This window comes from Maniola jurtina, chromosome 23, assembly GCF_905333055.1.
Source record: "Maniola jurtina chromosome 23, ilManJurt1.1, whole genome shotgun sequence".
NCBI classification, from domain to species: Eukaryota; Metazoa; Arthropoda; class Insecta; order Lepidoptera; family Nymphalidae; genus Maniola; species Maniola jurtina.
The window spans coordinates 3,635,396-3,652,298 of record NC_060051.1 but is presented as its reverse complement, the minus strand read 5'-3'; the positions used below and the strand labels follow the sequence as shown (position 1 = coordinate 3,652,298).

General features: G+C 35.4%; 2 protein-coding genes and 1 long non-coding RNA gene across 11 annotated transcripts in view; 1 reads left to right on the top strand and 2 right to left on the bottom strand.

Moving 5' to 3' along the window:
- LOC123877386 (dihydropyrimidinase) overlaps positions 1-6,537 on the top strand; it is a 51,183-nt gene extending 44,646 nt beyond the window's left edge. For both annotated transcript variants that reach the window (XM_045924111.1, XM_045924110.1), the window contains exons 10-14: positions 409-596; positions 869-953; positions 1,114-1,260; positions 2,193-2,315; positions 3,056-6,537. In XM_045924111.1, the coding sequence (XP_045780067.1) occupies positions 409-596; positions 869-953; positions 1,114-1,260; positions 2,193-2,315; positions 3,056-3,135 (623 nt within the window). In that variant the 3' untranslated portion in view covers positions 3,136-6,537. The remainder of the gene's footprint in view (positions 1-408; positions 597-868; positions 954-1,113; positions 1,261-2,192; positions 2,316-3,055) is intronic.
- On the bottom strand, positions 3,736-10,109 carry LOC123877389. The gene is made up of 2 exons (XR_006798574.1): positions 8,144-10,109; positions 3,736-4,485 (listed from the first exon to the last, which is right to left on the bottom strand). It is a non-coding gene; the product is annotated as an uncharacterized LOC123877389 (long non-coding RNA).
- A 1,848-nt stretch (positions 10,110-11,957) lies between these two features.
- The window catches only part of LOC123877387 (protein pangolin, isoforms A/H/I/S), a 238,979-nt gene continuing 234,033 nt past the window's right edge, over positions 11,958-16,903 (bottom strand). For 4 of the 8 annotated variants that reach the window (XM_045924117.1, XM_045924115.1, XM_045924119.1 and 1 more), the window contains exons 12-13: positions 15,594-15,750; positions 14,095-14,232 (exon numbers count right to left, since the gene is read on the bottom strand). In XM_045924117.1, coding sequence (XP_045780073.1) covers positions 15,624-15,750 — 127 coding nt within the window. In that variant the 3' untranslated portion in view covers positions 14,095-14,232; positions 15,594-15,623. Of the gene's footprint in view, positions 14,233-15,593; positions 15,751-16,903 lie in introns of all 8 variants that reach the window. The other 4 variants (XM_045924112.1, XM_045924114.1, XM_045924118.1 and 1 more) reach the window with 1 other exon arrangement.

Here is a 16,903-nt window from a genome sequence, read left to right as displayed (position 1 = left end):
ACCCCACTTGGTATAGTTATCTTACTTTGAAAATTGAAACATTTTTTTTTTAAAATGATGTGACCACAAATTCGCGGTTTCAGATTTATTCCTGCACTTGTGCTATAAGACCGACCTACCTCCCAAATTTCATGATTCTAGGTCAACGGGAAGTACCCTATAGGTTTCTTGACAGACACGACGGACAGACAGAAAGACAACAAAGTGATCCTATAAGGGTTCCGTTTTTCTTTTTGAGGTACGGAACCCTAAAAATTTCAACTTTCTACATTACGGCTCATGAGATAGGTACAGTCCGCTGACAGACAGACAGACGGACGGACTGACAGCGCAGACTTAATGCGAGGGGTCCGACTCTCGTTAGCATCCTTCAAGCACGAAACCCTAAAACTACTATTATCTTCTCAGGCATGATGGACCCGTGTCGTTTCGTGGCTGTGACCAGTGCCAATGCGGCGCGTATCTTTAACCTGTGGCCAGCGAAGGGACGCGTGGCCGTGGGCAGCGACGCGGATGTGGTGGTGTGGGACCCGCAGCTCGAGCGCACCATCTCTGCCGCCACTCACCACCACGCGCTGAACTTTAACATATTTGAGGTAAGTGTGGACGGGGTAAGTGCAACATAATTGGGGGTAGGTGTGCCATGTGCGTGGTAAGTGTAACATGGTCGGGGTAGGCTCCAACATATTGGGATCGGTCGTGGCTGTGACCAGTGCCAGTGCAGCGCGTAATTTCAACCAATAAATCGGGGAGCGTTAGGACGTGTTTAGACTTTAATCAGTTATCCCCATCTAACAGTACCTATAACATAATATTATTCTGGGTAGGCTTTCTGAGTGTAAGCGTGAATACTTTAATTTTTTTTCAGGGCACACGTGTGGTTGGAAGTCCTCAGTACGTCATAGTCAATGGACGAGTCTGTCTCGACGACGGAGAATTACGAGTGGCCGAAGGTAAAATTCTTTCTATTATTAGCTTACTCCTGGTATTGAAATGAAATGAATTTATTTATTTCATGTATGTGCCCATTTTTTAACCCGTTGAGCTATGCCAGTTATTTCGGTTATTTTATGGATCTCTTAAGTTTAATTTTTATTTTTTTTTAATTACCAGGTCAAGGCAGATTTCTTCCCACACTCGCAAACGCCCCCTACGTGTATGGTGAGGAGGCGCCCGGCACCCCACAACATGCCACCGTACACTACGCCTCCGACTCCCCGAGGCAGTCTCCCCATAGAGTCACCAATGGCACACCCACTGGTAAGTGTATATTTCTGCCCACACTCGCAAACGCCCCCTATGTGTATGGTGAGGAGGCGCCCGGCACCCCACAACATGCCACTGTACACTACGCCTCCGACTCCCCGAGGCAGTCTCCCCATAGAGTCACCAATGGCACACCCACTGGTAAGTGTATATTTCTGCCCACACTCGCAAACGCCCTCTACGTGTATGGTGAGGAGGCGCCCGGCACCCCACAACATGCCACCGTACACTACGCCTCCGACTCCCCGAGGCAGTCTCCCCATAGAGTCACCAATGGCACACCCACTGGTAAGTGTATATTTCTGCCCACGCTCGCAAACGCCTGTTCAAAAATATTGAATAGTTTTCAAAATGATAACTCAATACTAAACATTCGATTGCTTTGTTAAAACATTGTCTACCTCAGATTTGAGTATGCGCTCATGCTTGACTTGGAGGGATCATGGAGAGCACTCTTAAGCCTCTTAATATCGTACTGGCCAAAACGATCTAATTTTGCGAATAAGATACTCTTCAGTATGTTCCGCCCGTAAATGTTGATTGGAGTAGCATGCGCTCGCTTTCGATTTTAAGCGACCATAGACGGCATTTCTATTCATTGTATTGGCCAAACCAAACAATTTTAAGAACGCGAATATTAATCTACTAGCTGATGCCCGTGACTTCGTTCCCGTGGATATAGGTTTTCATAAACCCCGTGGGAACTCATTGATTTTCCGGGATTAAAAGTAGCTTATGTGTTAATCCAAGATATAATCTATCTCCATGTCTCAGCTAAAGCTCAGTTTTTGCGTGAAGGAGTAACAAGCATCCATCCATCCATACATACAAACAAACTTTCGCGTTTATAATATAAGTAGGATGAGCGTCTATGTAAATACATTAATGCAAGTTACTGATCTATATTCTATTTGTCCTCATTCCAGAGCTGCACTTAGTTAACAAGCAACTGGACGGTCTGTCGGTGTCTGGTGCCAGCACGCCCACGGGAAGGAAAATGCGCGAGCCTGGACAGCGAAATCTTCAGAATTCCACCTTCTCCATCAGCAGTAAGCATGTGTTTTTATCTATAAGAGTAATATCTGCTTCTATGAGCCTCATAAGAAAGCTCAGTCACTCAGTGGAAGATAGAGAGAGAGAGCTATGCTTGGAGTTTCTCTATGTGATCAAATCAGAAATGAGGGAATTCATAGGAGAACTGGAATAACTGACACCTCTACGGGTTGCGAAGCTGAAGTGTCAATGGGCAGGGAACATAGTTAGAAAACGGGTCCCAAGGTGCTAGAATGGCGACCTCGTACCAAAAAGCACAGCGTTGGAAGACCCCCCCCACTGGGTGGATAGACGACATCAAACAGTCGCAGGGACCCACTGTATTTAGGCGGCGCAATACCGGGAGTGTGGAAGTTCACGACCTACATACACAACATACCTGTGTTCAGGAGTGAACGTCTATCGGTTGATAACGATGATGATGATTAATGTACTTTTTGCAAATGACGAAAATCCCGCGGGAACTCTTTGGTTTTCCGGGATAAAAAGCAGTCTGTGTAATCCAGGGTATAATCTATCTCCATTCCAAATTTTTGCCAAATCCGTCCAGTAGTTTTTGCGTGATTGAGTAACAAACATCGTTTGGATGTTTGTTACATCCAAACATCCACACTTTCACATTTATAATATTATTAGGATTATAATATGCAAATCCTCACGTTGACAATATACTTCTTATTTGCAGACCTACCCTACATTACGATCTTTATTAATATTCAATTTTTTAATTTCACAGAGGAACTAGAAGGCCTCGACACGAAAACGTCAGTTCGCGTGCGAAACCCACCCGGCGGAAAGTCTTCCGGTTTATGGTAAACCGGACCGGAGCGCGGCCGGATCACAACCGGACCGGAAGCTTGCGGCGGCGCTAGTTATGTTTGTTTGTGGAAAAATATCATTAATCGATGTCGTATTTATTTGGAAGTTTGATGTTTTGGATAAGTATTTAATATTTTTGAATATATCAATGGAGAAACTGACGAATAGAACCGGGAAAATAGAAACAATCCACGAAATATTTTAAGTAATAATACAGGACGGTGAAAAAATTGAGACTATGATTGCATTTATTTTTTGGGCTACACTTACCCCACTCCATTGAAAGTAAACAGGGATCGATGGGGCAAGACACTACGATTCTTCAGTATGAGATAAAGAGGACTTTCTTAGTTCTCTTTAACTCAGATTGTTTGAGTTAAAGGGAACTAATCCGGTTCTATTCGTCATGTCCTCAATGATGATCAACAATTTTGAAAACTAATGCAGTGAACACTAACAAAAAAAAACGTGGTTACACATTGAAACGTGAACTAATGTTTTAAGAACGCCATCTATCGGCGCTGACGTAAGTTAATAACAATTTCGATCGTCAACATGAAACTCTATAGAAAATATGAATATTTTTTCACAAACGAAACGCATTTGTGTTTGAGCTTGAAGTCGTTCAGGAACCAATGTTAGAATTTAAATGTTATTTTGCTTTTACTAACATAATTATTCAGATTGAAAAAGTTTTGAATAACTGGTAAAATCAACGTGCACGAATTTATAAGATTCTGACGTTAATATTTCATCACCATCATCAGCCTGTGGACGTCCACTGTTGGACATAGGCCTTCCCTATAGAGCGCCACCACACCCGGTCCTCAGCCTTTCTCATCCAGCCACCAGTTAATATTTAATATTTCGAAAACATTGTTCTGCGTATAATTTGTGTTTTTTATTGAAGTCGTAATTTATATTATCACCAAATTAATTCTTATGGGAGTCTGACCCAGGATTGATTTTAAGAGCCTGTGCCAGAAAAATCGTCAATTAAAAAAAAAAATTTTTTTTGAGATCGGGATGGAGCAATGGGTGCAAGTTACTTTTACTTACAGAAAGCTTTTCATTTTTCAGTTTCAAATTAGTTTTTTTTTTTTTAATTTCAATAAATACAATAATGGGGAAAAAATATCAGTCGTCACGAAAAATTATGTTAGTAATAGTTTCATATTATGTTAGTATGCTTAGCGTTTAGTGCATGTATTTACTATTTGTAATGTATTTAATTATTTATTCAGTTATCTAATCTATAGACTGAGCCCACACAGAGTTCGATTAGACGAATTTTTCTACTGAACTGCATTGATATAGTAAATCCAAGATATACAATGACTTTAAATTCTTACCAAAACCAATGTAATTTGTAGATGCGAGAGATAAATATCTATTATTTATTATTTGACTGGTTCTAACAGTAAAATATTTTGGTAGTTCTTATTTTTTGCTAAAAAAAGGTAAAAGTGTCCATCACTGGTGCATTGTCCATTACCAGTGCCATCACTATGCAAGAATAAATATCCTGACGTCAGTACGACTTTATACAGTTAGGTTTGTCAATTTAAGATTTGAATGCCATAGCGATTAGAGTTTAGCCACTAGTACTTAGTACTCATATTTTTTTATTAAGATTATGAAAAATTATATCGATCAAAATGATAAAGCAATAGTTTTTTTTCTGAATTCTATGTAATAATATTCTTTAAAGAACTGTAATAAAAAAAGGAATCTTTGGATTTTTTCTATCAATGCTAAACTGTTTAAAATGTATAATTTTATTGATTAGTAAAATTAGCGTAATTTAAAGTTTTCATATTAATAATAAAATCAATATTACCTATTTTGTAACTGACTGTAATTTGACTACAGACCAATATAGACAAAGAATGTGTAATTTCGTGAAGTTTGATAACAATTACAGACTTAATCAGATCTTTTTCATCAGCTAAAAACCGCTCCTCCTTTTTGGAAGTCGGTTAAAAATTGAATTACTATTCATAGATGTACATTGTACGGTCTATCAAGTATTTAGGTCTCTCAAAGTGCAAAATTATACAACTACCTACTACAATTTTTATATTTAATAGAGTTACATAGTTGGTAATGAAAATTTCACAATTTACTATACATACTTTATAAAATTTCACATTGTAGTTCGTTATAGGAAAATAATGCCTATCACGCCAAATCGAATATTGAATGTGTTTCCCATAGGTGTCAAAAAAATACAACCTCATAAAAAGAAATTAGTCTCAACATTATACTATTAAATTAACTCGACTAAATGGGAGCTAACTTATTTTGACAGATTATATTTTCAAGGATGATTTTTATGTTTGTTTACATCACAATTAAAATAATTAATCAATAATAATAATCGATTGCTTTGTTGATTAAGTATTTAATTTATTGAATAATTTTGTGTACAAAATAATTCTGTACTTAGGTATTGATATGATTTCGAATTGTTGCAAAAAGCAATATTAAACCACTTAAATTGTTCGCTTACGTTTTTTCCATGTAAAACGTATTTTGACATAGATTATAAGTATATTATAATTAGTTATTATATAAATGCTAATACATAGTTATGTTGTTTAATGTTTTATTAGATATCGCACGTAAAACCAGTAATTTTAGATTACGTTACACCTTCAGGATTAAAGTTACCTAAGAAAAAAATAACTTTCAAAGAAAACCCACGTTAAAAGACTAGGACAAGATCTACTGAGAATACTTTGTCCTTGCTCAGACTTAAGAGCTTCAGGCAAAATTAAAACGAGACAGACCTATGTGAGAATAATAAATCTATCTCTTTTAATTATGTCTTAAATCTGAGCAATGTCAAACTATGCTCAATAGATCACAGCCTTGGAGCCGATTTTTTGATTCGTAGTAAAAATATATGTATAACTATAGTTTTATCTTTTGTCTGACAAAAATAATAGCAATTATTTCCTTTTTCTGCAAATACTTATAGTGTAACACCGAATAAAAAAATCGGCTCTTGAAACCGAAACCTATAATTTTGACTTAGGTCATTTATTCTGAAGATGGAATTAGATATTTATATTTTTATTATACTTAATCCATTTTAATACTAACACAACCCAAAAATTTATATTCTTTGGTTAAAATGAAACTAGGTTGATTGGAGTATATAGCATACGATAAACGTATTTTGAGAATTTTGAATGCATTTTTACAAGTTTTTCTAATATGACCAAAGATCTTAAATCTTCTAGAATCTTAAATCTTCTAGAAACCTATAATGGATACCCGTGACTAGTGTTACATAGTTTTGTAATCGGCATCACATATTGATGGGGTTTTATAAGTTTTCTACGTCCGTTATTCTATACTCCCGCATTGTCACAAAATAAACAATGTAATCTCGATGAGTGTTTTTTTTATTGTACCTATCTTCCCTTATCTCCTTACCTACCTAGTGTTTTTAACCCCCGACCCAAAAAGAGAGATGTTATAAGTTTGACGTGTGTATCTGTATGTGGCATCGTAGCTCCTAAACTAATGAACCGATTTTAATTTAGTTTTTTTGTTTGAAAGGTGGCTTGATCGAGTGTTCTTAGCTATAATCCAAGAAAATCGGTTCAGCCGTTTGAAAGTTATCAGCTCATTTCTACTTACTGTAACCTTCACTTGTCGGGGGTGTTATAAATTTTTAATTTACACTTGTTACCTATAATATAGTATTTTTTAGCCCTCAGATAAAGAATCAAGGTGAATTTGTCAGACGCATATACCCGAAAGGGGTAAAACAACAAAACAAATCATACATTTATGTTGGGCATAGATGACAACTGTGCCCAGCAAAAAAGCTAAACTATGGCAAAGACAAAAAATTTTTTTTGTCTTTATCCTTCTTCAGAGTTTTTGGTACACTTAGCTTGCTCTAACAAGGTGTTATTATTTTGATGTCGAGTCCACCTTGATTCTTTGTTCGAGTTTTAGCTTAATCAATCGGCGGATTGATACAGCCCGTTCCCACTTGTCGGCTGTCGGGTCCGGATTTTAATCTGATGTTCCAGTGACAGAACATTTTGACACAAAATCGGTGTCAGACAAGTGTGAATAGCTTCATATAAAATGTTCTACCGCTGGAACATCCGTTTAAAATCCGCGCCCGACAGACGACAAATGGTAACCGGCTGTAACACTGAATAATAAATAATATGGTCTATGATCCAGCATTAGAAATACCTGTACCTATACCTTCATCTGTTATTTAATTATTAAAGATAATGTATAAACTGATAGATAAATCTTAAATAGGTTGTCCAGCTAAATCACTTTCCAATGATGTCAAACAATTTTTTTTAAATTTTTAGGGTTCCGTATCTCAAAAAGAAAAAAGGAACCCTTATAGGATCACTTAAAAATGTATAGGGTACTTACTTCCCGTTGACCTAGAATAATGAAAGGCAAGTAGGTAGGTCTTATAGCATAAGTAAAGCAAAAACTCTGAAAATCGTGAATTTGTGATCACATCACAAAAAAAAATTAAAATGTGTTCATGAAAAAATTAATGTACTAAATCATATATAGATGGCGCTGTTATGAATAATTTGCAGTATTGCACATAAAAATGATAAAATATTTGTACGATAGTGTACAGTCCGACAAGGCTCATTTGGCACTTCCGTGAGGGCGCAGTTGTCGCTTTATGCCGACAACGAACTATCAACAAGTGCACTTCTCTAGATGGCGGTTTTAGTTCCGATTTTGGCCACGCGCCAAAACAGCCTTGTCGGACTATACATATATTTCAAATACCAGATCTCTTACTAATTAGGGGTTCGCAATAAAACATACCAAATACCATTTTATGCTGTTTATTAAAATAATATTCGTTCAACTGAACACAAGACAGGGTCCAGACCTAATAATTGAGTTCTCTAATTTGACAAATTCTTTTCCTACAAAAAAATAACCTAGCTCTTCGCAGGAGCCACTTTGTCTTTACCATCTTAACAATAAAAACAACCTATAAAATCTATCAACATAAAAGACCTTCAGAGGTATTAAGACAGAAACAGACTTACAACACGCGACGCGATCCGAGGCAACACCAAGTGGCATTTGGTTAAATCAAATCTCGGTAGAAGGGGCAATCTGAATCAGTGACAGACTTTCTTGACAATTCAAAAATTAGTAGTAAAAGTGAAACTTTTTTAGGCGCGTTGAACGATTTTTCAAAACTCGGATAATAATGCTCGGAGTGTCGATAGATGTAAATAAAATGGTAATGGATTTAATTTTGAATACTAACTATCGAAACTACATTTAAATTAGAAAAACCAAAAAAAAACACTGTTATTTAATAGTTTTAAGTTTTCCATTGTTTTTAATCTTTTTATTTCTATTGTATTTTCTATTACTACGGTGACTACGCGTCGTTTGGCCTCGGGTCAGGTCGAGTGTTAAGTATGTTTTCGCCATTAGGCATTGAAATACACCAGTGTTACAGTTAAAATTTGGCACAGATTATATAAATAGCAAAAAGGTTTTACTGTCCTTCATGTAATATCCCTGGCAATCTTTTTCAAGTTCTAAGATGGTTTTAGCACAATTCGCTCGAAATTACCGCGAAAACATTTTCAAAAATAAAAACATTGATAATAACCGCATGTAGTAGATAAAATAAAAACATTTTCCTTCATTTAGAACACAAAATTTCAAATTCCATAGATAATTCTTTTATTTTTAAATTCAAATACATATCCTTAAAAAGAATTTCACGGAAAATCTAATTAATATTTATTCAATAAAAAACTACAGTACCCATAATATTTCAGTATTGCACTAGATCATGCAAAATCAATCCGATAATTAATAATTAAGTTTATCCGTCTTTGTAAAATAAAATTCGATTGCCCTTTTTGGTGACAAAATAAATCGATTTTATTTCATACCTATTGATTTTTTTTATTGTAATCATATTCATTGTCAAAGTAATAGATATTAAAATCATGTAGCATATTTTTTTTTCTTCATATTTATAAGTCATGGTTGATATTGCATTTAACAACGTTAAAATTCTTAATAATAACAATAAAACAACAAAAAGAAGTGCTGGACAAAACGAACCATCCAAGAACATTCCGAGGGTACAATTAATAATAATAATAAATGCAATCATTTTTTTTTTCACCAAAAAAAAAATGTATACTAAATATTTCGCGAATTACAAATTTATTTACAGACGAGCTTTTTTTTATATAAACTCTGGGGGTTGTTATTGGTAAAGAAAGGACATCATCCAAATTGGGGTGATTTCATTTGCCGGCCAACGAAATAAATTCCATTCAAAAAAATTCCAGAGAATTTCCTTAAAGGTCAATAATTCTCTGAGGTGACATTAAAACCTCAAAGTATTTCATTTTTTGTATATATATAGTGAAACATCACTGACGTTACAAATAGGTACACTGGAACTGCGATTGCAGACCCGTTTGTGAAATAACTTCATTTTCATGTGAGCGTACTTTTTTAGGGTTTCGTACGTACCCGAAGAGCACCAACCAACGTGACCCTATTACTAAGCTCCGCTGTCCGTCTCCGTCCGTCTGTCTGTCAGGCTATATCACGTGAACCTTAATAGGTACAGAATAAAAATTTTCACAGAATGTGTATTTCTTTTGCCGCTATAAAACTAAATACTTAGTAAAAATTTCACAATGGCTGCCATGAAAATCAAAAAGTATTATTTCTTGTACAATGGTACGGAACCCTTCGTGTCGAGTCGGATTCGCACTTGAGCAATTTTTAGGGTTGCAGGCACTATTTTTTTAAATTTTTATGAAGGCTATTCTGAAATCTGAAAAGTCAGTCGTTACATTATAGCCATCGATGTATATGGATGGGCCCTTTAAAGAAAAAAAATGCGCTCACAAGTTAAAGAGAATTGGCAAAAGTCTCTGCATCACGCATCAGTCGGCCGCACACGCTTTATCGTATCGCACGTGTTTTTGACTGTCGAAAATGCCGTCATGTGCGGTCAAATCTTGCAAAAACCGTACGGAAATCCATCAAAAAAAAGATGGAATAACATTTCACTCGTCAGTATATCGTTTTCTCATTTAATTTAACGTATAAGCTGGGTATATTTTTAATTTTGCTATGATTAAATATTTGCCGCAAAAATATCGTACAATTGGAATACAGAAAGAATGGAGTCGTGTTATTTTTTTTGAAGTAAAACTTTTTATTCGCGTATGACAGACTACTTATGATCATGAATATATTTAACTATGATTGTATGTTTGTAAGTATTTAACTATTATGTTTGTATATAATTAACTGTTTTACTATGTATGTATATTTGTACTAGCTATATTTTAGCGATTTTGCGGGCATCCGCATCCGCAACGGCGAAGCTGCCGCATTGATAGATAGATAGATAGCTAGATGTTCATGTGGATGCCACGCGAATTCCGAAAAATCTTGAAAATATTATTTATTTATATCCCTACTATGGATGCATCACTACATGCAAAAGTTACAAAAATTGTGATAAGTAGATTATACAAGTTTAGGGAATATCTTGAAAATGTCAATGTTGAAAATCGAGTAAGTTTTATTTAATTTCAACTGAAAGAAATTAGGGAATCCATTTCTGTTTGTACATCGAAAAAGAATCATAAAAACCATTGATAGGCCAGAGACTTGCAACCTATCATACCTGCTCAAATAATATACTTAATTAGTGCTAAATATAGCTATAAGATGCAGACACATTTTTATGCTATATTAATTGTCAGAATATATCGTGAAGTTTTGTATATATGACTCTAATATTTTAAAAAAAAGCGAAATTTAGATTTTTTTTACTTAGCAACACCACATACAAGGGTTGGCATGACACTTCACAAGATGGCGGTGTTAGTTCTGATTTCTGCCACGCGCCAAGAGAGCCTTGTCCGACTGTTATGAGATATCTGTCGATATAGTGTCAACACGACGACCATTTGACATTTCGGTAGGGCGTATCGTATTGGCACAAGATTGGCACAAAAAAAATAACTGTCATTTTGTATTACATGGGTACCTTTTTTTTCTCTCTCGTCTGGCTTTTACAATGATTAGCCAATGTCAAGTTTGTAGTTATTTGTAACAAGTTAGTTAAACTATACAAGTATGGACCCCGTCTGTACCGGCGCTCACCGACATACACACGGCACCCCCTTAGAGCGCTCTCCAGTCAGTTTTAACAAAAAAAACACTCCAAAAAGTCACAACACGCGCGCCAGCAAACGCCACCACAGACGATTCGAGCGTGCTTGTATGCAATTTAGCTGTGAACATATGTTCATAAACTGTAACCTAAAAAATTTTTTTTTTAATTTTATGAGACATGATATGTAAATCAAACATAGTAAAAAATATATTAATTCGTTGATCGGCAAAAAGTAAACCTTTTTCTGAATTCTGAATAATGTCCTTAAATATTTTTTTTAAACAATAACTTAATACCAGATATGTATTGTATGACATCGAAATTATTTCTCATATTTTATTATTACATTATTTAATTTTTGAGTCAGTATTCAACTAATATTTTTTTAAACATCTTTCCATAGCAATAATGTATATATGTATATGTAAGTAGAATAATACACTTAGGTCTAATATGACACAGTTAGATTATCCTAGGCTTTATACATTTACACTGTGTACTTACACATATACAGGTTGATAATGTACCGATAGCACTCGTTTGGTAATATAATATTAATTGAAATACAATGTAGAACCGAATTTAAATAGTTTAAAACGCCAATTAATGTTTTTTTTTGGAAATGTGGGTAGTTGATAAATATTTTTTAAATGCTGTCGGTACATTGTCGTATAATAACTTCACTCATACAACGTGCCTAATCTAATCTACAGACAGTCTAATAAGTTCCGCACAACGGAAAAACAGGTTTCCCTTCGCTATGCCTTAAATCTTTACTTTATACACAAGCGTGCCGCGAAGGGATTTTAAAGGCTTCGACTCCATACAAAACGCGACGGTAGCAGCTTGGATTCCACACGCACTCCACAGTACAAACGCCTTTACAATACTACCACTATCATAAGATACGCCGATATAATGGCGCGAAAATATCTCAGCCAATCATAACGCGCGCCTGTCTGCTATTGGTTGTCGCTTACCCGTCATGTTTTGCGCGAATTATGAGCGAGATAGCACGATCTCTGTTGTTATTGCGTTTAAAATCTTAACGTCACGCAATAAGGTCTATATTTCATTAGTGTACATTCAGTTTTAGTCCGCGTTAGATTGTGCTTATCTGCGCAAACTAATTTTCCGATATAACTTATAAAAGTGATAGTTACTGTAACTAGTTCTTTATATTACATATAAAAACATGTTACCGTCCAGCTTTGCATGGAGCGAAGTCTTAATTAAAAACTTAAATCAAATTCTAATGCTACATGGAACCTTTATCTGGTGCAGGCCGTCAAGAAATTTTAAATAGATTAGGATAAAAAACGTCCGTATTAAGAGAGCAGTAGAAGCGAAAATCGCTCGGTGTTGATTGAGTGTACTTAGTCCGTGTCAAAAGTTTAAAAAAAAATACATAAAGTTTTTAAAAATTTAACCAACATTATACTTTTTCTTTTACGATTAAAACAAATAGTCGATTATAGGAAGTAAATCCTAATTTAAAAAAAAAAACAAAGAAACTCCATTTATCAAGTTAATGATATTGTTACAAAAAAGGGACAGTCAATAAATCAATATAACTAAAGCCATTGACGACGTTTCCAAAATTTAAATAATATAAAAAGTAAGTAAGCCAAATAATAATAAAAAATAGGAAGCCAGCCATGAAAAACTTTCGAGGACTATGGAATATCTGATGGCACAGGAAAATGTGACTAGTCATGGAAATAAGAGGTGTTGGGGTACATAGCGAAAGTGGGGTATCAAAATGCTCAGAAATGACTTGATATGGGCTCACAATTTTGAGATCAAATGATGACTTATCGGGACTTATTATAAAGTTGATGGATCTTATATTATACGTCAATATAGATTTATAACTCTCACAGAACAGTCTGATTTTAAAGAAATACCGCACATTTTGTTTACATAACAAATAAATGCATTAGGCCATTTGAAAATAACGAAAAAATATCACTTCATGCTATTTCAAGTATCGCTTGTGACTTTTTTATCAAATATAAACTAAAATTGAAGCTGCAAAAATGTGGGTATTCCCAAAATATCACACAAAACCCGTGTCTCTAATTAGCACCCGACAAAACAATCTGTTATCGCTGAAACCAGTTAAAAGTTTTCAATGGTACCTTGTTTTATCACTACACGACCTGTTTCCGAACCAGCGCGATAGATGGCGTTGTTAATTACTTCCGAAGTTTCACAACAGATGTCACTGTATGACTATCTACCGAAAAAGTTTTGATAATCACTCTCTATTTTTTATCTCTATTTTTTTTATAGTCCATTTGAGAAATAAATATCAAACTACAGTCAGCAAACAGTGAAGCGTACTCAAATTAGACTCTATTACAATTCCAACTTTCTTTTTAGCGTCCGTTGCGTGCGATAATAATATGTTCGAAAAAGTTAAAATCGTCATAAAGTATAACGAGGCGGTAGTTCTGAATTTGAAAATTTTCACGGCTGGTTGGTCAGTCGCGTCCGCGCTTTCGAGGGCACCGGACGTGTTCCACCGTCACTATGAGACTGATATCACTTCGTGTCCAGGCCGCGCTTGGGCTGCGCGGGGCCATGACTGGGACGTTAGCTGGCCGACGGATAGTGGGTTGTTTGCGTCTCTAGGGTTCGTCCCCACTGGGTTCCTTGGTGGTGGAGGCGGGTCAGACGCTGGTGAAGCTAGAGACGACAGGGCACTCAATCCTCCTGGGCTAGAGGCGGAGTTGAGGGGAGTATCAGCCTCATCGCTCGACGCGTCGGACAACTCCTCGAGTTTGACGTCCTCCTCAGAACAGGGGGACTGTGGGGTCGCCATCGGCAGGGGCACGGTCCCCGAGGCTGCTGCCAGGGCTTCCATGTATCGCACGCACTTCTTCTTCCGCCTGAAAATTATAGAAAACCGTGATAAAAAATTGTCATAATTAAAATTGTGATGGGAACTTTTGAATTTAGACTTTTGCAAAGCTGTATTTGCGGTAGTTTAACTCATTCATACAAAAAAAAATCTTTTAATCTATTCGAGTACTAAATTTTCAACATGCAAGGTGACGAATTAAGCTTTAGTTGAAATCACAATTTGTAATCAATCTATCTGTAATCTGTCGTTTGTTTACTTAGCAACGTTGCTATTTGTCAAAAAAAAAACATAATTTTTGACAAGTGTCAATTTACTATCTCGCTCATATCTCTATGATCTCGCTGGATTACAGATAATATGGGCCATTAAAATTTTATTATAATTTTAGCTATATTCACAAAAGTCTAAATTCAAAATTGCAAGTTGCAACGGTTTCAAATACCGGTATGTAGCGTTTGTCTTAATTAATAAAATATTCAATGAAAATTAAGAAAACTCCAAAGGACCCGCGTTTTAAGAAATGCACGTGAAATATTTGAAAAAAAAAAATTATTTAAATCTTTTTTTTAATATATTAAAACAAATGCTACAAGAAAAAATCTACACGAGATAAAACAATAGTTTTATTATAACGCTTAGCTACGACAAAAATCATAACTCTGTAACAAGGCACGCAATATTGGTATATTTCGTAATATACTCAAATAAAACTAAAAACATCTAAAGCTAAAAGAAACACCTAAAAACGAACAGACTTCAAACATCAAAACATAAAAATGTTAACTCAAAAATAACATGCTTGAAAAATGTTATAATTAAAAAAAAATAGACACACTGAAAACGAAGGGTAACATCGAATAATTTCACAAATCATGCTTAACGAAATAAAAGTATAAAAGTAAGACCATTAACTATTTCAAACGAAAGAAAAATCAAGACATTCAGTGTTTACAGCAAAAATTAATATCATCCTAAGCAAAAATAAACGAGTATGACCACAATCATTAGTCACGCAAAAATTAGTCTTAACTAATCATCAATCACGCCTACACAACAATCACGATCAAAGATACGAAAAAATGGTCGAGGATCCAATGGTCGACAGTCAAAAGTTAAAAACAATATTGTGATCAAAGAGCCATGATTACAGTTGATCACAATACTATGATTAAAGATTAAAAAGTTGATCACAATATTATGATAAAAGATCTGAAAGATGATCACAATATTAAGATCAAATGCACGAAAGATGATCACACTATTATGATCCAACATCCGAAAGATGATCACGATATTATGATCCAACATCCGAAAGATGATCACGATATTACGATCATTGATCATGATCACGATGGTAAAATGGCAAGTCTCGTTGTACCAACTGACCGTGTGTCGTCCGGCGGCGGTGGGCCGGCACTAGAGGTTCACGTAAGTGGGCTCTTGGGGCGGGCTCCCCACGAGGCTGGCGGCCGGCAGCGGAGTCGCCGGCTCCGGCCGGAGGAGCCCTAACCCCCCTGACACCATTACGCTACTTGACTCGGGGCTGATAGTGCTCAAGGTAAAATATAAAAGAGAAGAAAATTGAGGAAGAGAGAGAGAGAGAAGAATTTCAATAAGAAGAAAAGAAAATGGTGTCGTAAATTATAAGGAATGAAGGAATAAATACAAAGTTAAATGGAAGTTTATTTTGTTAATGAAAATGAAGAAGAAAATCTCATTGAAATAAAAAAAAATGTAAAAGTGATTGTAAATTATTTTTGTTATTAGTCATTTTAGGTAATTTTTGATTGACAAATGAGGAGAGGAGTTATTCAAAGAGTAAAATAGAATGAAAAAGAAAATTTTAACAACCATATAGCATATGAAATAAAAGTATAAAATATCAACAAAAACGATCAATCAATGAAACAATGTAAAAAACCGAGAGTCAAGTAGCGTTTGGTAACAATTCAGCCAAATTCAAAAACAAGGAACGCAATGGTAACAGACCAATAGTGCCAGCGGTATCCAGGAAGGGTCCGTGAGAAGCGGCAATCATGAGTGGAAAAAACATTTCAATGAATAACAGTTACATTTTCACGAACATCATATAAATCACTATGTTGGGAACGATCCAAAGAAAAGCGTCATTCAGAAAATGTGTCAAGATTTTTTTGAAAGCGTTTTCGACAAATGATTGCCCTCTCTCTGTCCCGTCGAAGACTATTCTAATGCCTATTGTCACTACGTATCTCACACATTGTCTACTTTCAAAAAAATCTATTCCGTGTGATTCTACATCAAACTTTATTTCTTTGTGAAAAGACACATTTTCTGAACAGCTTTCTGCTTCGCTTTAATCTTAGGCTGCCTTTCCACCAGAAATGTGCGAGGTTTCAAAGCGATGAGTGTGAAACACGGTAATCTATTTATTCTCATAGTTTAGCTCTTTGACTCTTTTCCATCAGAGCTAAGCTATAAAAATGAAGCGATTCTATAGGTGGATCTCACGTATATTGTATTGCTTTGAACCCTCACACTACCCTGATGGAAAAGCAGCCTTATGCCTTTATTCTACTATAGTCCGATTTATAATTGCATGGATCAACGCAGATTCTAATATCAAACATCCTAAAATAATGGATGCTGCTAAATCAAAATCGTAGTTTTTCATAATCTTGAAATGTTCTTCTGTCTTAAAACTTGTTTCATTGAAT